We start from the raw sequence: 17,548 nt of genomic DNA, 5'->3' as shown, positions 1-17,548 counted from the left end.
GACGGCAGAATAGGCAGCAATATAATACATAAATCTTTGAGGTAGATATTTACAATGCTAGTTTTACATAAACTGTAGGATGGGTAGTGATTTCCAGATTCAAGGTTACAGCATATGTTCTGTTACAGTTCACACCAACAGTTGAGAAGTTGTGTTACTGTGTAAAGAAGGAGCAGTTTGTATGTCCATCAGAAAGTGCTAGAAGCAGAGTACACATTTATAACAGTTACCAGTAATAAATATCGCTGCTTTAAAGTTCACTGACTGCAAATGTATAGAATGAACACATTCAAAGTGTAAGTGTCACAAATGATCACTTCCACAGAAAAAGGCAGTCAAGCACAGGTTTAATAATCCAAATACGTAGTCATAAACAATCCAGGTCAATACCAAATAAACATTTCAAAGATCAAGACAGACTATCCAAAAAATACAATCCCAAACTCATAAACCAAAAACCAAAGCAGAATGTCAAAACCATGAGAAAAAAACACAAGATATAGATGTCGCTCAGAATTGCAGGACAGAGCCAAGAACAAGACTTCACAAAGAACCTACTGCACCATGTGCTTTATATATACACACACACAATATGACCGCCAACAGGAACCTGAGTAACACTAGCCAAGTATCCTGGAGAGAGTCACCTCTGCTGGTGCGGAGGGGAACTACCTGCAGCAGACCTGACAGTAAAATCGTAGTTTATGGGGGTGATGTGGTCAGGAACGATGGGGGAGTCAGTGGGGTTAGGAGACTAGGTTAGGTGTTTGTTTATGTGAACACAGAGGAACTTCACACTCTCCACACTGCTTCTCCAAATATGTGGAGGGGGAGGTGGTCTGGCTGCTTTGTTCTCCTGAAGTCCACGATGATCTCCTTTGTCTTAGAGGTGTTAAGTGCCAGGACCTAGTCATTCCACCTCATTCCTGCAGGCTCCTTCATCACCATCTGAAATGAGGCCCACTATTGTTGTGTCCTCTGAGAAGTTTATGTTGTTTAGAGGTGAATGGGATCTACAATGTGCACTGCACAGAGAACAAAGAGTGATTGGAGGTGTGGGTGACAGAGTAAATGCTGAAATGCAGTAGGAGTTTCAGTAGGGGATTAAACATGGAGTGTGTCTACACACAGCTCAGATGCCACTTAATGGAGTTTGAAGTGTTTTTGAGGACTCAACTGAACACATGCAGAAACACTGAGTTAAAAGTTCTCTTTGTGGTTCACTGCTGAGAAGTCATCCTCGTGTAGAATTTACAGTAAATAACTGGCAAAAAGAGGACAATAATCTACTGTAAAACATACTGTTCATGACTGTAAATCAAATTACAGTACCCACTGTACACAAGTAAATACTGTTACAAACTTGTAAATACTTGGATACAAACATATTTTTTTCCCTGTAGATCAATTACAAGTATTTATTGTGTTTTTTTACAGTCATGATTCATTATATTGTAATCCATCCATCCATTATCTGTAACCGCTTATCCAATTTAGGGTCGCGGGGGGTCCAGAGCCTACCTGGAATCATCGGGCGCAAGGCGGGAATACACCCTGGAGGGGACGCCAGTCCTTCACAGGGCAACACAGACACACACACATTCACTCACACACTCACACCTACGGACACTTTCGAGTCGCCAATCCACCTGCAACGTGTGTTTTTGGACTGTGGGAGGAAACCGGAGCACCCGGAGGAAACCCACGCGGACACGGGGAGAACACACCAACTCCTCACAGACAGTCACCCGGAGCGGGAATCGAACCCACAACCTCCAGGCCCCTAGAGCTGTGTGACTGCGACTACCTGCTGCGCCACCGTGCCGCCCTATTGTAATCCATTTTACAGTAATTTGGTGTATAATTTAAATATACAGTAGTTTACTAGCAATAAAATTTGCCAATAAAATTCTACATCTACCATAAAAATGTTTAAAATTACACTGATTTCGAAATCGTTCACAAAACAAGACAACCAACGGTTACAAAATCAAACATTTATTTATTTATATAAACATGTCCAAATGGAGGGGTGCACCAATTTTTTAGAACTTTTTGTAAGTCTGTATCTAAGTAATTCTGCAATGTAACAAATGGTTTGAAATGCTCCATGTGGTCTGAAGTGTTTTTATTTAAAAGTGTCTATACTTTCTTTCCAAGCATCTACACATTAACATATCAGTATAGATAGTAAGTAAAATAGCTATGATTTGCAGACATTCCTATCACAACCACTGCAAAGAAATCCATTGAGTTTGTCTACAATAAACCAGAATTTAAAAAATACTACAGAAACATTAAAAAATATGTATCAGTAACACATTCACAAACACTATCGTGACTAACTAAGCACATGTCAAAATAAGAACAATCCTCCTACCAACGTGTGTTTTTGGACCGTGGGAGGAAACCGGAGCACCCGGAGGAAACCCACGCAGACACAGGGAGAACACACCAAACTCATAATGAGAACAATCCATGAATTGAAAAAAAGTCCATAAGGAAAGTAGATAGAGACTTAAAGATGTGTGAGGCATAATAGGTTTCTATTACAACAATTAGGCACATTGTTTGAAAAGGTTTGCTGGCAATACAAAACATATGACGTATCATTTAGTAACTTAACTACACTGACAATAACAACACCTTTGGATATTAAATACTATTTTCACCCCTGAATCACTGAAGAAAACACACTGACACACTTTTAGGACAAAATAGTTGTGGACCGTGTCTGTGGTATAGTGTAGCTGTTCCACTGAAATAAGGAGGGAACTGTTAAGCCACGTTAAGCTGTTTCCTTATAATGGGTTTAAATGGGAAGAAAGAAGCTAAACATACTTTGTTTAATTTCCGTTTGAGTTACAGGTTAAATATTTCAGCAACAGAGAGCACTTATTATCAGTAGTAATTGATTATTATGAATATTATTATTATTATAGCAGGCAGCAAATTGGTGCAACAGGTAGTGTCACAGTCACACAGCTCCAGGGTCCTGGAGGTTGTTGGTACAAGTCCCGCTCCGGGTGACTGTCTGGTGTGTTCTCCTCGTGTCCGCATGGTTTTCCTCCAGGTGCTCCGGTTTCCTCCCACGGTCCAAAAAACATGTTGGTTGATGGATTGGTGACACAAAAGTGTCTGTAGGTGTGAATGTGTGTGTGTGTTGCCCTGTGAAGGATTGGCGCCACCTCCAGGCTGTGTTCCTGTCTTGCACCCAATGATTCCAGGTAGGCTCTGGACCCACCGCGACCCTGAACTGGATAAGGGTTACAGACAATGATTGAAAAATATATGGAATGACTTGTATATATATGGAATGACTCCAAAGTGAATGGCTCAGTTGTCACCAAAATGCCTCCACAAATGAAGAGGAGACATTTGGAGTCTACTGGAGACTACTGAAACTCACACTGTGATAAGAGTTTTGAGGAAGAGCTGAGCTCTAAGATCACACCAAAGTGGACAATGATGGATGTGTGCTATTAATCCTTTACTTTACGAAAACATAACTGTAGTGGTTAATACCCATACAGAAAAAGATGGGCTTGTTATAGACAGTTTCACCAGGCTGTGATATGAAACACAATGCTGTAATTTTATTAAAAATTTACAATGTTTAGAGTTGGTTACATGGTACACATTTAAATGACTTTGAGTGAAAACAATAGAATCATCATCTACAAAGAATGAACATAAAAACTGAGTTTTACATTATTTTTCAATCAATATACTTCAGAGCACAATTTCTACTGAGTTTATATGTTCTAAATGTTTCCCACATTACATCAACTAGAAGTACATTTCAAAATCAGTGATTTTATATATTTACATCAGATGAAGAATCATGTTGCTGTGTTGTTCCTGAAAGAACCAGGTTATGCTCCATTAAGCTGGTCTCTACTTTATGGTGACTGGATTTAAAATAGGTATTTACTGGGTGTCAGTGTAACAGCTGATCTATGATCTATGTACAGCTGGACAATTTCACCTTCATCACCTTCCACAAGAATTTAATTTGATGGTAAGACCGCTCTTAGTCTGGGTCCTTCCCCTCCACCTCTCTGTCCTGAGGGACCAGGAGATGAAGCTCCAGAGAGTTCAGCTGTTGGGTTCCTAGGACCACTCAAGCCCCTCTACCACGACAAGGTGGCGATCTACAGAAAGGGATTCTGAAAGAATTAAATTAGACATTCTCTGTTCACTCCCAAACTGTGGTAAAAGTAGCCTGGTATCATCAGAAAAAGACCCTCACTGATCCATGTGTTAAATGGAGACAGAAGCATGGCAAACGAGGGGGGATCCATGCTAGGCTAAGAGCTAACCCGAGCCGGCAGGCTATCCCTTCTCTCTTTCTCTCCAATGTCTGCTCGCTGGATAATAAACTGGACTACATCAAACTTCAGAGAACTACACGGCGAGAATACAGAGACTGCTGTGTTTTTGTTTTTACGGAGACATGGCTCAGCGACAGTATTCCCGACGCCGCCATTCAGCTAGATGGGCTAGCCGCATTTCGAGCCGACAGAGACCCAGCGCTATGCAGTAAGACTCGCGGTGGTGGATTATGTGTCTATATCAACGCTGAATGGTGTAAGAACTCTGTGCTGGTCTCTGCTTATTGTTCACCGTTAGTGGAGTTTGTGGCTGTGAGATGTAGACCTTTTTATTTACCTCGAGAATTCTCCGTTGTTTACTTAATCACAATCTATATCCCTCCCGATGCAAACACAAAACAAGCGCTGTGGGTATTATACGAGGCCATAAGTGACTTCCAAAACACACACCCGGATGGACTGTTTATTGTTGCTGGAGATTTTAATCATGCAAATCTCAAGAAAGTGTTCCCTAAATTCCACCAGTATGTGAACTTTGCTAGGAGAGGAGCGAACACGCTGGATCTTGTTTACACAAACGTTCCAGACGCGTACAGAGCAGAGCCCCGCCCCCACCTCGGACACTCAGATCACTTGTCTGTTATGCTAATTCCTGCATACAGACCCATCATCAGGCGATCGAAACCTGTCCTGAAAGAGGTGAAAATCTGGCCATCAGAAGCATTCTCTACTCTTCAGGACTGTTTCGAGTGCACTGACTGGGACATGTTCAGAGAGGCTGCAACTTACAGCAACACAATCAACCTGGAGGAGTACGCATCATCAGTGACCAGCTACATAGAGAAGTGCATCGATGATGTGACCATCTCCAAGACCATCACCATCCGCTCCAACCAGAAGCCGTGGATGAATGCAGAGGTGCGTGCGCTGCTGAAGGCTAGAGACGTTGCTTTCAAATCAGGCGATAAGGCGGCCCTGAGAACAGCGAGGGCCAAACTCTCCAGAGCTATCAGAGAGGCAAAGCGTACACATGGCCAGATCATTCACAGCCACTTCCCTAGCAGTAGAGACACTCGGCGCATGTGGCAGGGCATCCAGAGCATCACCAGCTACAAGACTACACCACCTGCTTGTGACGGAGATGCTTCCCTACCAGACGTGCTGAACCATTTCTACGCACGGTTTGAGGAACAGAACAACGTAACGGCGAGAAATTCCACCCCTTCTCCCAGCGAACAGGTGCTGTTTTTTACTGCAGCCGACGTGAGGAAAACTCTATGCAGAGTCGACCTGCGGAAAGCTGCTGGACCAGACAACATTCCTAGCAGAGTGCTCAGAGAATGTGCAGACCAGCTTGCTGATGTCCTCACTGATATCTTCAACATCTCTCTTAGCAGCGCTGTTGTTCCAACATGCTTCAAGAACACCACCATCATCCCGGTGCCTAAGAATTCTTCTGTGTCCTGCCTCAATGACTATTGCACTCACACCGGTCATCGCAAAGTGCTTCAAGAGGCTCGTCATGAGGCACATCAAAACCCTACTTCCCCCCACACTGGACCCTCTACAGTTCGCATATCGTCCTAACCATTCAACGGGCGATGCCATATCCACCACGCACCACCTGGCACTCACCCACCGGGACAAGACTGGTGTGAAGTCAACAACCTGTCTCTGAACGTGGACAAAACCAAAGAGATGGATGTAGACTTCAGAAAAACAAGGGGTGAGCACTCGCTGCTGAACATCGACAACTCTGCTGTGGAGATTGTCAGGAATACCAAATTCCTTGGTGTTCACCTAGCGGATGATCTCACCTGGTCCACTAACACCAGTAACATCAAAAAGAAAGCCCAGCAACGCCTCTACTTCCTGCGAAGGCTGAAGAAGGCTCATCTCCCCCCTCCAATTCTCACCACTTTCTACAGAGGAGTCATCGAGAGCATCATGACCAGCTGCATCACTGTCTGGTTTGGAAACTGCACTGTGGCAGATCGCAAGTCCCTACAGCGGATCGTGAGGACAGCTGAGAAGATTATCAGTGTGTCTCTTCCCTCCATCACAGACATTTACACCACTCACTGCACCCGCAAAGCACTCAGCATTGTGGGAGATCACACACACCCTTCACACACACTCCTCAACCTACTGCCTTCTGGAAAAAGATATCGAAGCATTCGAGCCCTCACATCCAGACTACGTAACAGCTTCTTCCCACATGCTATCAGACTCCTAAACACCTAGAGACTGAGACTGGACTGAAGAAGCGCGCACACACACACACACACACACACACACACTTCTTCACGCAAACACTGGTCTGTTGGACTGAAAATGAGTGTGCTGTTTACACAAATCCTGTTTATGTCATGGTTACATTCAGTTACTGTTTACAGCACAAATACACCTTAAATTGCAGTGTCTCTCTCCCTCACCCCCTCCGTACTTATGGTTTTGTATTGTCTTGTATTGTACTGTATGGACATTGTTTTGTATTTTCTTAGCCATGTCTTTCGCACTTTAATGTGTATGCACTGTTTTATGTTGCACTAGCTTTGTACTAGTTGCACTTTAATGTTGTGTATAATTTCATGTTCTATGTCTTTTGCACTTTAATGTGTGTGCACTGTTTTATGTCTGCACTAGCTTTGCACTAGTTGCACTTTAATGTTGTGTATTGTCTTATGTAGCACCTTGGTCCTGGAGGAAAGCTATTTCGTTTCACCGTGTACTGTAAACACTGTATACTGCTGAAATGACAATAAACTTCTTGAACTTGAACTTGAAATGCTCTGTCCCTGATGAAGTGTCCATATTCAGTCCAGTGATTATTATCGTTGTAAAATGGCTTATGACTGATTCTACACCAGAATCTCAGACATCACTGCTGTGTAGTGATGGGATTTACGGCTCTTTTGGCTCGGCTCTTCATAAAGAGCCGGCTCTTTCAGCTCCTAAATGGCTCTTTGTTTTACCACTTATTTCCATGGGTACAGAACAATATTACCTACATTTTACATGACTATATGGATAAAATATTATTGTTCAATATTAAAAATAATAAATAGTGTTGCAATGGCCAACTGTTTTTATGGCTGTCTTGTAATAACTCACTGAATGCACTCACACATTCAATTGTATAAATAACTGGATTTTTATTTAAACACCTTAATAAAACATCACTTGTAAACTCTGAAATACAGCCAATGGAACCCAAAAGGTGGGTATTACAAAATAGCTTATTAAAATAAATAATCATCCATTTCTGGGTAATAAAATAAAAAAAATACAAAGTGCAAAGCAGCAGCATTCAACGGTAGTGATTAAAACAACCACAACTGTCAACAAACATTTAACTGATTTAACATCTTCTTCAACTATTTTGGCATTCAGGAAAACCAAGTGTCTCAGCTTGGAGGGTTGGAGCTTGCTTGTTGTTCTCTGATTGGTTGAATGACAAGTCTTAGAAAAAAATGGCTCGGTCTTAGACGGGAACCGGCTCTCATCGTTCACTTACAAAAGCCGGGTCTTTGAACTGGTTTGTTCGCGACTGACACATCACTACTGCTGTGTTCTCTGGTCTTTCACAGTGAACAATGACTGGGGGAGCAAGAACAAGCTAACAACTGACACCTGAAGACTAATTAGAGCTGCAGATATAATTTCCAAAGCAGGACCCAGCTCAGTATTCCCTCAGAGGCTCTGGAGTCCAAGGGAAAAGGGGATGAATATGATGATGGATGAGAGCGAGTGGATCACTCCTGTATTACCTGCAGAAACAGAGATGATTTAAGAGTGATGTTCAGTTCTTTGATACAGATGTAGGAGAACACTGAACACATTCAGTACACACTACAGCTCTGTCTCTCTTTACAATGTTTTACTTAAGGTGGTATTGTTGAGTTGTACATGTTGCTTTTTGAGAACATAAGAAGATAAACTGGATATTCAATATTCTTAAAGGAAAAAATTAAAAGAATTACCAACTATTGCAATAATCTACAGTGGTGGGTAAAAACTAAACCTTTATTTTGATTCTTCTGCAAAGATTTTGAACATTGCTTGTAGATGAACATCCTGAACCTTGATGAAAGTGTGTTATTAGATTTACTGAGAAACATCCTACATGTTCAAATGTTTCGCTGGACAGAACAGTGGCTATTTGGCTGTTTCACACACATTCAGGTGAGACTGTAGATTTGACGCTGTCACAATGGCAACATGTCTTCATTTCATTGTGGGCTACTTATTAAAAATGAAACATCAGGCCACTTTATGTAGTCAGATGAAAATGGTTTAATTTTTCTCATAAGAAATTTGACTATTGTGGAGTTTTAATCTTTGGGTCACATGGTTCACGTCATAACTTCGAGGTTAGTTTTGAGTGTATTTCTGGGATGAACAATAGCTCCTTTTAGAAGTTATTAATCCCCCTCCTCCCTTTTGTATTCAACTTTCGGGCCAAGAACCCTTCAGTGGATCAGTCATAATAAATCATTAATAATAATTAGTTATAACTAATTACACTAAATCTATGATATCAAATATGGTGAAGATAAAAACACTACAGATGGTTTGTCATGATCAAATAAGGTCAAGATCAATGTTAACTTTTATACTAAAATTTTATCACTATTACAGTTACTGGATCATGTTTTGATGATGAATGACCAAGAAACACAACAATAATAAATCCCCTTGTTACAACTTTTTATATTTTAAATCTAGGCTATTAGAATGGAAAATGTATTCACTCACTTGCAGACTCACTCTGTGGTTTCATCACCACTATTTCTGTGAAATAAATTAGAACGATAAAAATAATGAAGTTTAGGTAGAAATTAACATTTGATAATATTAATAACTCTCCACTGTTGAACACATATTAAAGTTGACATATAAAAAATAATTATAAAATATAAAATTATTAATTAGACTTTAATACCATCCATCCATCCATTATCTGTACCGCTTATCCAATTTAGGGTCGCGGGGGGTCCAGAGCCTACCTGGAATCATTGGGCGCAAGGCGGGAATACACCCTGGAGGGGACGCCAGTCCTTCACAGAGCAACACAAACACACACACATTCACTCACACACTCACACCTACGGACACTTTCGAGTCGCCAATCCACCTGCAACGTGTGTTTTTGGACTGTGGGAGGAAACCGGAGCACCCGGAGGAAACCCACGCGGACACGGGGAGAACACACCAACTCCTCACAGACAGTCACCTGGAGCGGGAATCGAACCCCCAACCTCCAGGCCCCTGGAGCTGTGTGACTGCGACACTACCTGCTGCGCCACCGTGCCGCCCAGACTTTAATACATTATTTTTAAATAGTAAAATATCTGTTTTTCTATCTCTGTATAATTCTACATCAGCCCTGATCTCCTCACCATCAACAGAGAGCTCCACACTCTGGAGATAAACATGTTTAGACTGAAGAGTTTTCTTCCTTCGTTTCACCACCAGGTAGCTTTCGTAGACTCCTTCATCCTCAGCTCTAACGTTCTTCAACACCAGAGAACAGTTCCCCTTCAGCAGTTGATCTTCAGGAACGTCCACACAGCCTTTGTACTCCTCACTCTGATACAGCTCCTCTCCTCTTCTCTCTAACACTGTCTCAGTAAAGGTTCGCCATTCCACATGAGGACTCTTACTGGACGACTGTTCACTGGACACCTTCCTCCAATCACAAGGAAGAAGAGCTGAGGAGCCCACTCTGACACTGATGGAGATCTGAGATTCTGCAGATACAGGCCCTGTACAATAAATAAAATATAAATCATTAGAGAATCAAAGGTGACTTTTAGGAGGATGTTTGGGTTGCAGGGGTGTTGGTTGATGGTTGTTAAAGCGCAGGGGTGTCCAACCTGCAGCTCGTGAGCCATATCCATCTCTTTTCCTGTACAACTACAGCTCTTCTTTTCAAAATAAAACATATCTATACAATGATTTTGTTCACAAATGGTTAATATCTTTCCCCCCCCTTTTTCCATTTGGTACAGTAAGAAAAGTAATGGGATATCCTTGGCCTAATGGTTAGAGACCCAGCTTGGTACTGGAAGGTTTCTGGTGCAATCCCCAGGACCAGCAGGAACATCCATGGCTGAGGTGCCCTTGAGCAAGGCACTGAACCCCCAAACGCTCCCCGGGTGTCGGAAACGGCTGCCCACTGCTCTGGGTGTGTGTTCACAGCCCCTAGTGTGTGTGTGTGTGTGTCTTGACTGCCACAGATGGGTTAAATGCAGAAGACACATTCCGTTGTAAGTTGTACAATGCTAAGTAATTACACTTTTCATTTGCATTAATTCTCCCACTTTTCAAATTTTTTATTTCTACTCGAAATTTGAATTTCAGAAAAAAGAAAATCGTCAAGTACCTTGTACTCGTTTCTTGTGGAAAACTGTAGATGTGCTTCATCTCCGGGTGACTGTCTGTGAGGAGTGTGGTGTGTCCTATCTGTGTCTGCGTGGGTTTTCTCCAGGTGACTGTCTATGAGGAGTGTGGTGTGTTCTCCCTGTGTCTGCGTGGGTTTCCTCCAGGTGACTGTCTGTGAGGAGTGTGGTGTGTTCTCCCTGTGTCTGCGTGGGTTTCCTCCAGGTGACTGTCTGTGAGGAGTGTGGTGTGTTCTCCCTGTGTCTGCGTGGGTTTCCTCCAGGTGACTGTCTGTGAGGAGTGTGGTGTGTTCTCCCTGTGTCTGCGTGGGTTTCCTCCAGGTGACTGTCTGTGAGGAGTGTGGTGTGTTCTCCCTGTGTCTGTGTGGGTTTCCTCCGGGTGCTCCCGTTTCCTCCCAAAAACACATGTTGTTAGGTGGATTGGCGACTCAAAAGTGTCCGTAAGCGTGAGTGTGTGTCACCCTGCAAAGGACTGGCGTCCCCTCCTAGGCATATTCCTGCCATGTGCCCAGTGATTCTGGATAAGGGTTACACACTATGAGTGAAATATCTTCTTTCATCCCCTTTTTTCCTCAAGTAGCCCTTGCTGCTCGCCAGGCTGCTATTGTAAATAAAAATATGTTCTTAAAGACATGGTTAAATTACAGATTAAAATAGGCTAACAAAAATAACGAGTTTAAACAATGTAGTAAACTAAATGCTGATATATGGTTTTCACCGGACCTAGATGATGTTATATCTTTACAGACCCACACATGCAGGAGCAATTAGCAATGGATTTATCAGCATCTTCCCCAGAGGTTAATGCTTTCACTGCAGTCTTTCACAAAACACTTATTTCACACGTAAAAGGAAATAATGGATATGAAAATACTTGAGTTGCCTGATAGCTTAACACCCAAATAAACTGCTTAACAATACACTAAGTAACACTGGTATAAAGTCTACATTTATCAAACAACCAAGGTACTGGAATATTACAGTAAACACCTACTAACACACCAGCAATGATCTCTGATGTCTTTACAACCCCAAAGAACAGGCAAACCCCCACTCCCACCCCACCAAAAAAAAAAAAAAAAACTAGTTTACTCACCTGTGCAGGTGGTGAGTGACAGCATGAAAACCTGAGAAGGTAGCTGCTCATATTTACAGCTGGAGGATTAAATGAAAAAAGTCAGAAGGGCCCCATGTACTTAATGAAATTAAACTCACTCTCAAATGGTGAAAAACATTGACTTGTTTTTGCTGTTTCTGTTACAGATTACTACAGGTGGAGCTGACTCTAAATTAGTGAAACTGCATGAAAGTAAACACAGATGGAAAACACTACAAAACTATACAACTTGAGTTTCTTTACAAACAGTAAATAAACACTAGACATGTTCAATAAAAGAGAGTCACGGGACATTCATCGAGGGACTCCTTGAGTTGATGTCAGCCAGTCTGCTGAGAATGCCTGAACGTTGTATGTATCAATAATTTTGTGAGTTTCATTAGAGTCCTTGAGTTAGTTTGTTAGCTTTTAGTTTACAACTGTATTTCATACAATTTGGGCTTTGTCCTCTGAACTATAGGATACATGTGGTTGTTTGTGTTTAGCATCAGTTACGACTGATGATATTTATGCATAATATTTTTCAGTGTTAAAAAAAAATCCTATTGTAAGTAGAGGTCTATGTGAGACTGACTTTTAATCCTGATTTACAATACTGACTACACTGATTAATGTTGGAGATTACTGCACACGGTGCTGCTTCTCACAATGAGAAAATAATAATAATAATAATGTAATTAATCAATGATAGTTCTAAATTCCCAAAGTCGAGTCTGAGTCATTTGAAGGCGTGTCTCGAGTTGAGTCTGAATTCACTGTTTGAGCGTCGTAGGTGCGACTCGAGTCCTAGTCTCAGACTGTGTCCCAATCTCTGGCTTCAAAACAGAGAGTTGTAGTGCTGTCTAACTCTGAATGTGTCACAGCTGGTCAGTCAGCTTCTTCAGGTTAATATTCACACCTGCATCTCTGCTTCCTGTTTTCAGTCACCATGTCACTGAGACACGTTTATACATGTTCAGACACTTCATTGGACAGCATAGTGAATATGTTTCTGTTGTAATCCCCTTGTTATAATCTAATCATTGGTTACCTGATCATTAGCACAGAAAGGAATAGGACTTACGTGTCGTTATAGAATCACTCCTTTGATTCCTCTCCGACAGGTCTGTGGAATAAAGTATGAAAATTATATTAGTGAGTGTTATGTAGAAATGTATCAATTACACCATTACATCTGATAACTATTACTGATAAACACTGTGAATTAGAGAAAATGTTCACTCTCCTCATGCTACTTTCACAATGCTACGCTCAGGTGGATCATTGAGGTGATAAGATAAATCAATTTATCATTTAAAACAAGACATATATATATAAATAACTCTAATTAAATCATGAATCTTTATCTGCATAACTTTATCTGATATCAGCCCTGATCTCCTCACCAACAGAGAGCTCCACACTCTGGAGAAAAACACGTTTAGACCAGAGAAATCTCTTGCTTAGTTTCACCAGCAGGTAGCTCTCCTAAATTCCTTCATCCTCAGCTCTAACCTTCTTCAACACCAGAGAACAGTTCCCTTTCAGCAGATGATCTTCAGGAACGTCCTGTAGTATGATATGATGAATGTGTTATTAATTTCTAATAAGAAATTGTGACTTTCCGAGAGTATTTTAATACCCAAACTTTAGCTAGTCTCAGAGACATCTCCACACAAGCCAGATTGGAATTTGAGATTAGCATCCAGATCAGGCTCATAAAACCTCACTCCAGGACGTTTACGACCCAAGGTCCCAGGGTCAAGAGGAGAATCTCTGCAAAATGCAGAGAGACACACAGACTCAAACTTGATTAAAACTGTTCTCTCACACAATTTGAAAGATTGTTAAACAAAACAATCACAAGCCTTACTTCCCATTGGTTTAAAACAATTTGAAGTTACATATGTGCACAACTATTTGAAATTAATCCCGTTTTGACAATCAAAATAGGTGGAACTAATTTACATGTGTTTAAAGTAATTTTTGTTTTATATGAATTTATGTAGAACCAAGGTAGCCACATACTGTGTGTTTAGTTGGTTAATAATTATATATAACATGGTTGTCTTTTTCTTAATGATATTACTTTGTGTTAACATATAATCGTTTATATTGCAAAGTATGATTCAGAATCCTGGGATATTCACTCACCAGGGATGGTCAAGTCTTTGTCTTGTCAAGTGTCATAAATTCTATGTGATACCACTACCAAGGTACAGGAAACAGCCAATCAGGAGCAAGAAAAGCTCCAATTCTCCCTCATTGAGGACGAAATAGGTATTCAGGGCGGGTTTTCTTAACTCTGGTTAAAAACCTGTGGCGCCAAATGACATGGGATTTTTCCCCTTTTTCTCCGCTGTTTGACTCTTCACTTCAAGGCTCCAGACACTTGGGGTGTTATCTCTTTTAGCCTTTTTCAAGGCTAAAGAGTAAAATGACCTGAGTTTTTGAAATGACTCTGCAGGCGTCAGACTCATGGCTTTCTTAAACAGTCTTGGGCCTTTAAAGCGTGGTCCAGATAGAAACTACAGATTAAGAAAAGCTATAGTTTAACCCTAGCGAAATTTCAACACCACACCCAGAGGAAACCTTAGACCTCGGACCCTCAAAAGGACGACAACTCCACAAAGAGGACGGCCGCAAGCGCCCTCAGAATGACCTTCTGAGATGAGGCCCCAGGAGAGACCTGCTTGGACTGTCTCTCACAAGGCGGCAGATCAATGACGACGAAGAATCCCCACAGAGACCTTCAGAACACCACCAGCCCCGACGGATGTGTCTGAAAGCCTCTGGAGAAAAGGAACGCCCGCGGCTGCAACCTACAAGTCCCGCATCTGCAATTCTCCAGGAAGTCGTGTCGGAAGGCACCGTCAGCGACATGCTCCCTGTCCATCTCCCGATACGTAAGGTCACATGGTCTCATGTTTCTCATGGCTCAATGTTAAACTTAATTTAAAAACATGGGAATTGTTTAATTACTAGAATAATTACTGTGGAGTTGCAGATGGGTGCAACTCTGTTGGTGGATGGTAGGTGGAGGGTGTTGCCGCAATATCCTATATGCAGTGTGAACTTAGTTAATGAATACTATGAAGAAAGGTCATAATTAAAAACTGTTTTTCACAATGAAAATAGGACGAGAACTACATTTTAAAAGGTTGTAAAAGACAAATATGAAGAAATGTATTATGTGTTTCATCAATAAATAAAAATAACCATAATGTGAAACACTGATAAATGACCTATAATTTCTAGTTTGAAAATCATAAATAAAATCGTCCTGTGAAGGACTGGCAGGTAAACAGATTATAGTTTATAGTAGTATATATAGTTTATAGTAAACAATTTATAGGTAAACAGATGTTATAATGTAGAGTATAATTATTAATATTATTATTAGTAGTATTAGTAAAAATATAAAATATATCAATCATATATAGGCAAGGCAAGGCAAGTTTATTTATAGAGCACCTTTCATGCAGAAGCAATTCAAAGTAATTTACAGAAAAAGAAACAATTAAATTAAAAGAAAATCAAAAATTAAATAAAATCATAAATGTCCAATAAGACAATTACATAAAAGGAATAAAATGATTAAAACAATTAAAGAAAAGAAATAAAATGCTGTTACAGAAAAGTGCAGAATATTTTAAACTGAGCTGTAAGCTGCTCAAACAGGAATGTTATCAGTCTTGATTTAAAATTGTCTAAAGTCAGGCTCTTCTAATATTCTCAGACAGCTGGTTCCATTTAAAAGTGGCATAGGAGCTAAATGCTGCCTCTCCATGTTAAGTTTTGACCTGAGGCAGGACTAACTCTAGTTCCTAAAGATCTGAGAGCTCTGCTCTGCTCATATCTCTGTAGCAGATCTGATAAATACACTTGTCCTACCGCATTTAGACATTTATAGAGCAGTAATAACACCTTAAAATCTATTCTGTAACAGACTGGTATCCAGTGTAATGATTTGAGGATGGGGGTGATGTGATCTCTTCTTTTGCTCCTAGTGAGACTCTGGCAGCTGCATTTTGAATCAGCTGAAGCTGTTTAATGGTCTTTTTTGGAAGTCCAGCTAAGAAGCCATTACAGTAATCAATCCTGCTAGAAATAAATGCATGGATACGTTTTTGTCTGTTTTACTCAGATAATCTCTAATCTTACTGATGTTCTTAAGATGGTAAAATACTGATCTAGTAACCGCTTTAATATGAGACTAAAACTGATTTCATTAATACACCAAGGTTGCGAGCCAGTTCTTTAGATTTGAGGGCCCTCGAGTCCAGATACACAGCCAGTCTGTGTCTCTCATTGCTGTTCCCAAATAGTACAATCTCAGTTTTATCTTTATTCAGCTGCAGAAATTTGTGTCCCATCCAGTTTGTGATGTGTTCAAGGCACTTGCTTAATGAGTCAACTGGGCCAGAGTCATTTGGAGATAGGGCCATGTAAATCTGAGTATCATTTGCATCAGAGGCGATTGCTCTAAGACTGCAAGGGAAGCTCAGCTTCCCCTAAAATGTCAAAAAATAAGTGATCAAATATATACTGTTGTGTGTACATGTCATTGAATAAATATGCACTACAACGCGCTCAACTTTTGTTCAGAATCAGCTTCTTATCACTGGTAAAGACGCGGCTTTCCCGCAGCTTCACAGTGATTTAAACTGTGGATGCTGAGCGTCCACAGAGTTCAATAGCGAAGCAGCGAAACGAGACGAGGCATTGGATAAATGCTGGGCTTTGTCCCGCCCATCGGACGCTCAGTGTCTCTGGGGGTCTATGGGGCAGTGGGCTGACCTCGGTTGGCCCGGACGCTCAGCTTCTGCATGATGATTGGATGATCTGTCTGAGGCTGAATCCCTTTTTGATTGACAGCGAAATGAGCGAATCAGTGATCCTTTGGTGTAAAGATCCGTGGGAGCATTAAATTTTCATTCTGTTCTGAGTTGAACCAGAGACTTTCCAAAACCTCTTAGCGGCATTTTCTTTGTTAAAAACGACTAGTGTCAAATCGAGCTTCTATTTCTGGTGGGTATTTTGTAGCTGCTTGTGTTTGGAGACTGACTTCTACCACTTTTTCTGACTTCTATTGCACTTTCTGACCAGCGGGTGCTGCTGAGCCCCTCCACCGCCAAAAAGCACTCACAGGCGGACACATGGGCCAAGGCCGTTTAAGCAGCCTAGCTCTGCTGGCCTTTGAGAGGACACTAGTCAAGTCCCTGGAAAATACGCCTTGTTGGTACAACAGGGTCACAAATCATTTTCTTGAAAAGGAACGGAGGGTAGAATTTACTTATAAATAAACCCACACATTTTATGATGTAGGACGAAATTGAGCTTCCCCTCCTTGAAAGATCAGCATCCGCCATTGATCTGTATAGCTATGATAGGACAGCCCATAGTCCTGTACACTCTAAAAAGAGAATAGTTGATCCAACTTAATTGAATTGCTTCAATTGGTAACAAGTAATTCAATTAAGTTTATACAACTTAATTTTTTAAGTTCAACCTTCAAAAACTTAAAAAATTAAGTTGGATAAACTTAATTGAATTACTTGTTACCAATTGAAGCAATTCAATTAAGTTGGTTCTTTTTAGAGTGTAGAATCTGGCCAAGAGGAAGCATGTATAAATTAAATAAAAGTGGACCAACAATAGAGCCCTGGGGGACACCACAGGTCACTGGCATGTTCTCTGAAATATTAGTTTCT

General features: G+C 41.0%; 1 protein-coding gene across 1 annotated transcript in view; it reads right to left on the bottom strand.

The window, feature by feature from the left end:
* Positions 1–17,548, bottom strand: part of LOC136694606 (zinc finger protein 665-like) — a 185,264-nt gene that overhangs the window by 152,798 nt on the left and 14,918 nt on the right. The window contains exon 3 of the mRNA XM_066668305.1: positions 16,912–16,916. Within this exon, the coding sequence (XP_066524402.1) occupies positions 16,912–16,916 (5 nt within the window). The remainder of the gene's footprint in view (positions 1–16,911; positions 16,917–17,548) is intronic.

Source organism: Hoplias malabaricus, chromosome 4, assembly GCF_029633855.1.
Source record: "Hoplias malabaricus isolate fHopMal1 chromosome 4, fHopMal1.hap1, whole genome shotgun sequence".
In the NCBI taxonomy this organism is placed as follows: Eukaryota; Metazoa; Chordata; class Actinopteri; order Characiformes; family Erythrinidae; genus Hoplias; species Hoplias malabaricus.
The sequence above is the reverse complement of the archived record's forward strand: the minus strand, read 5'-3'. Positions and strand labels throughout refer to the sequence as shown.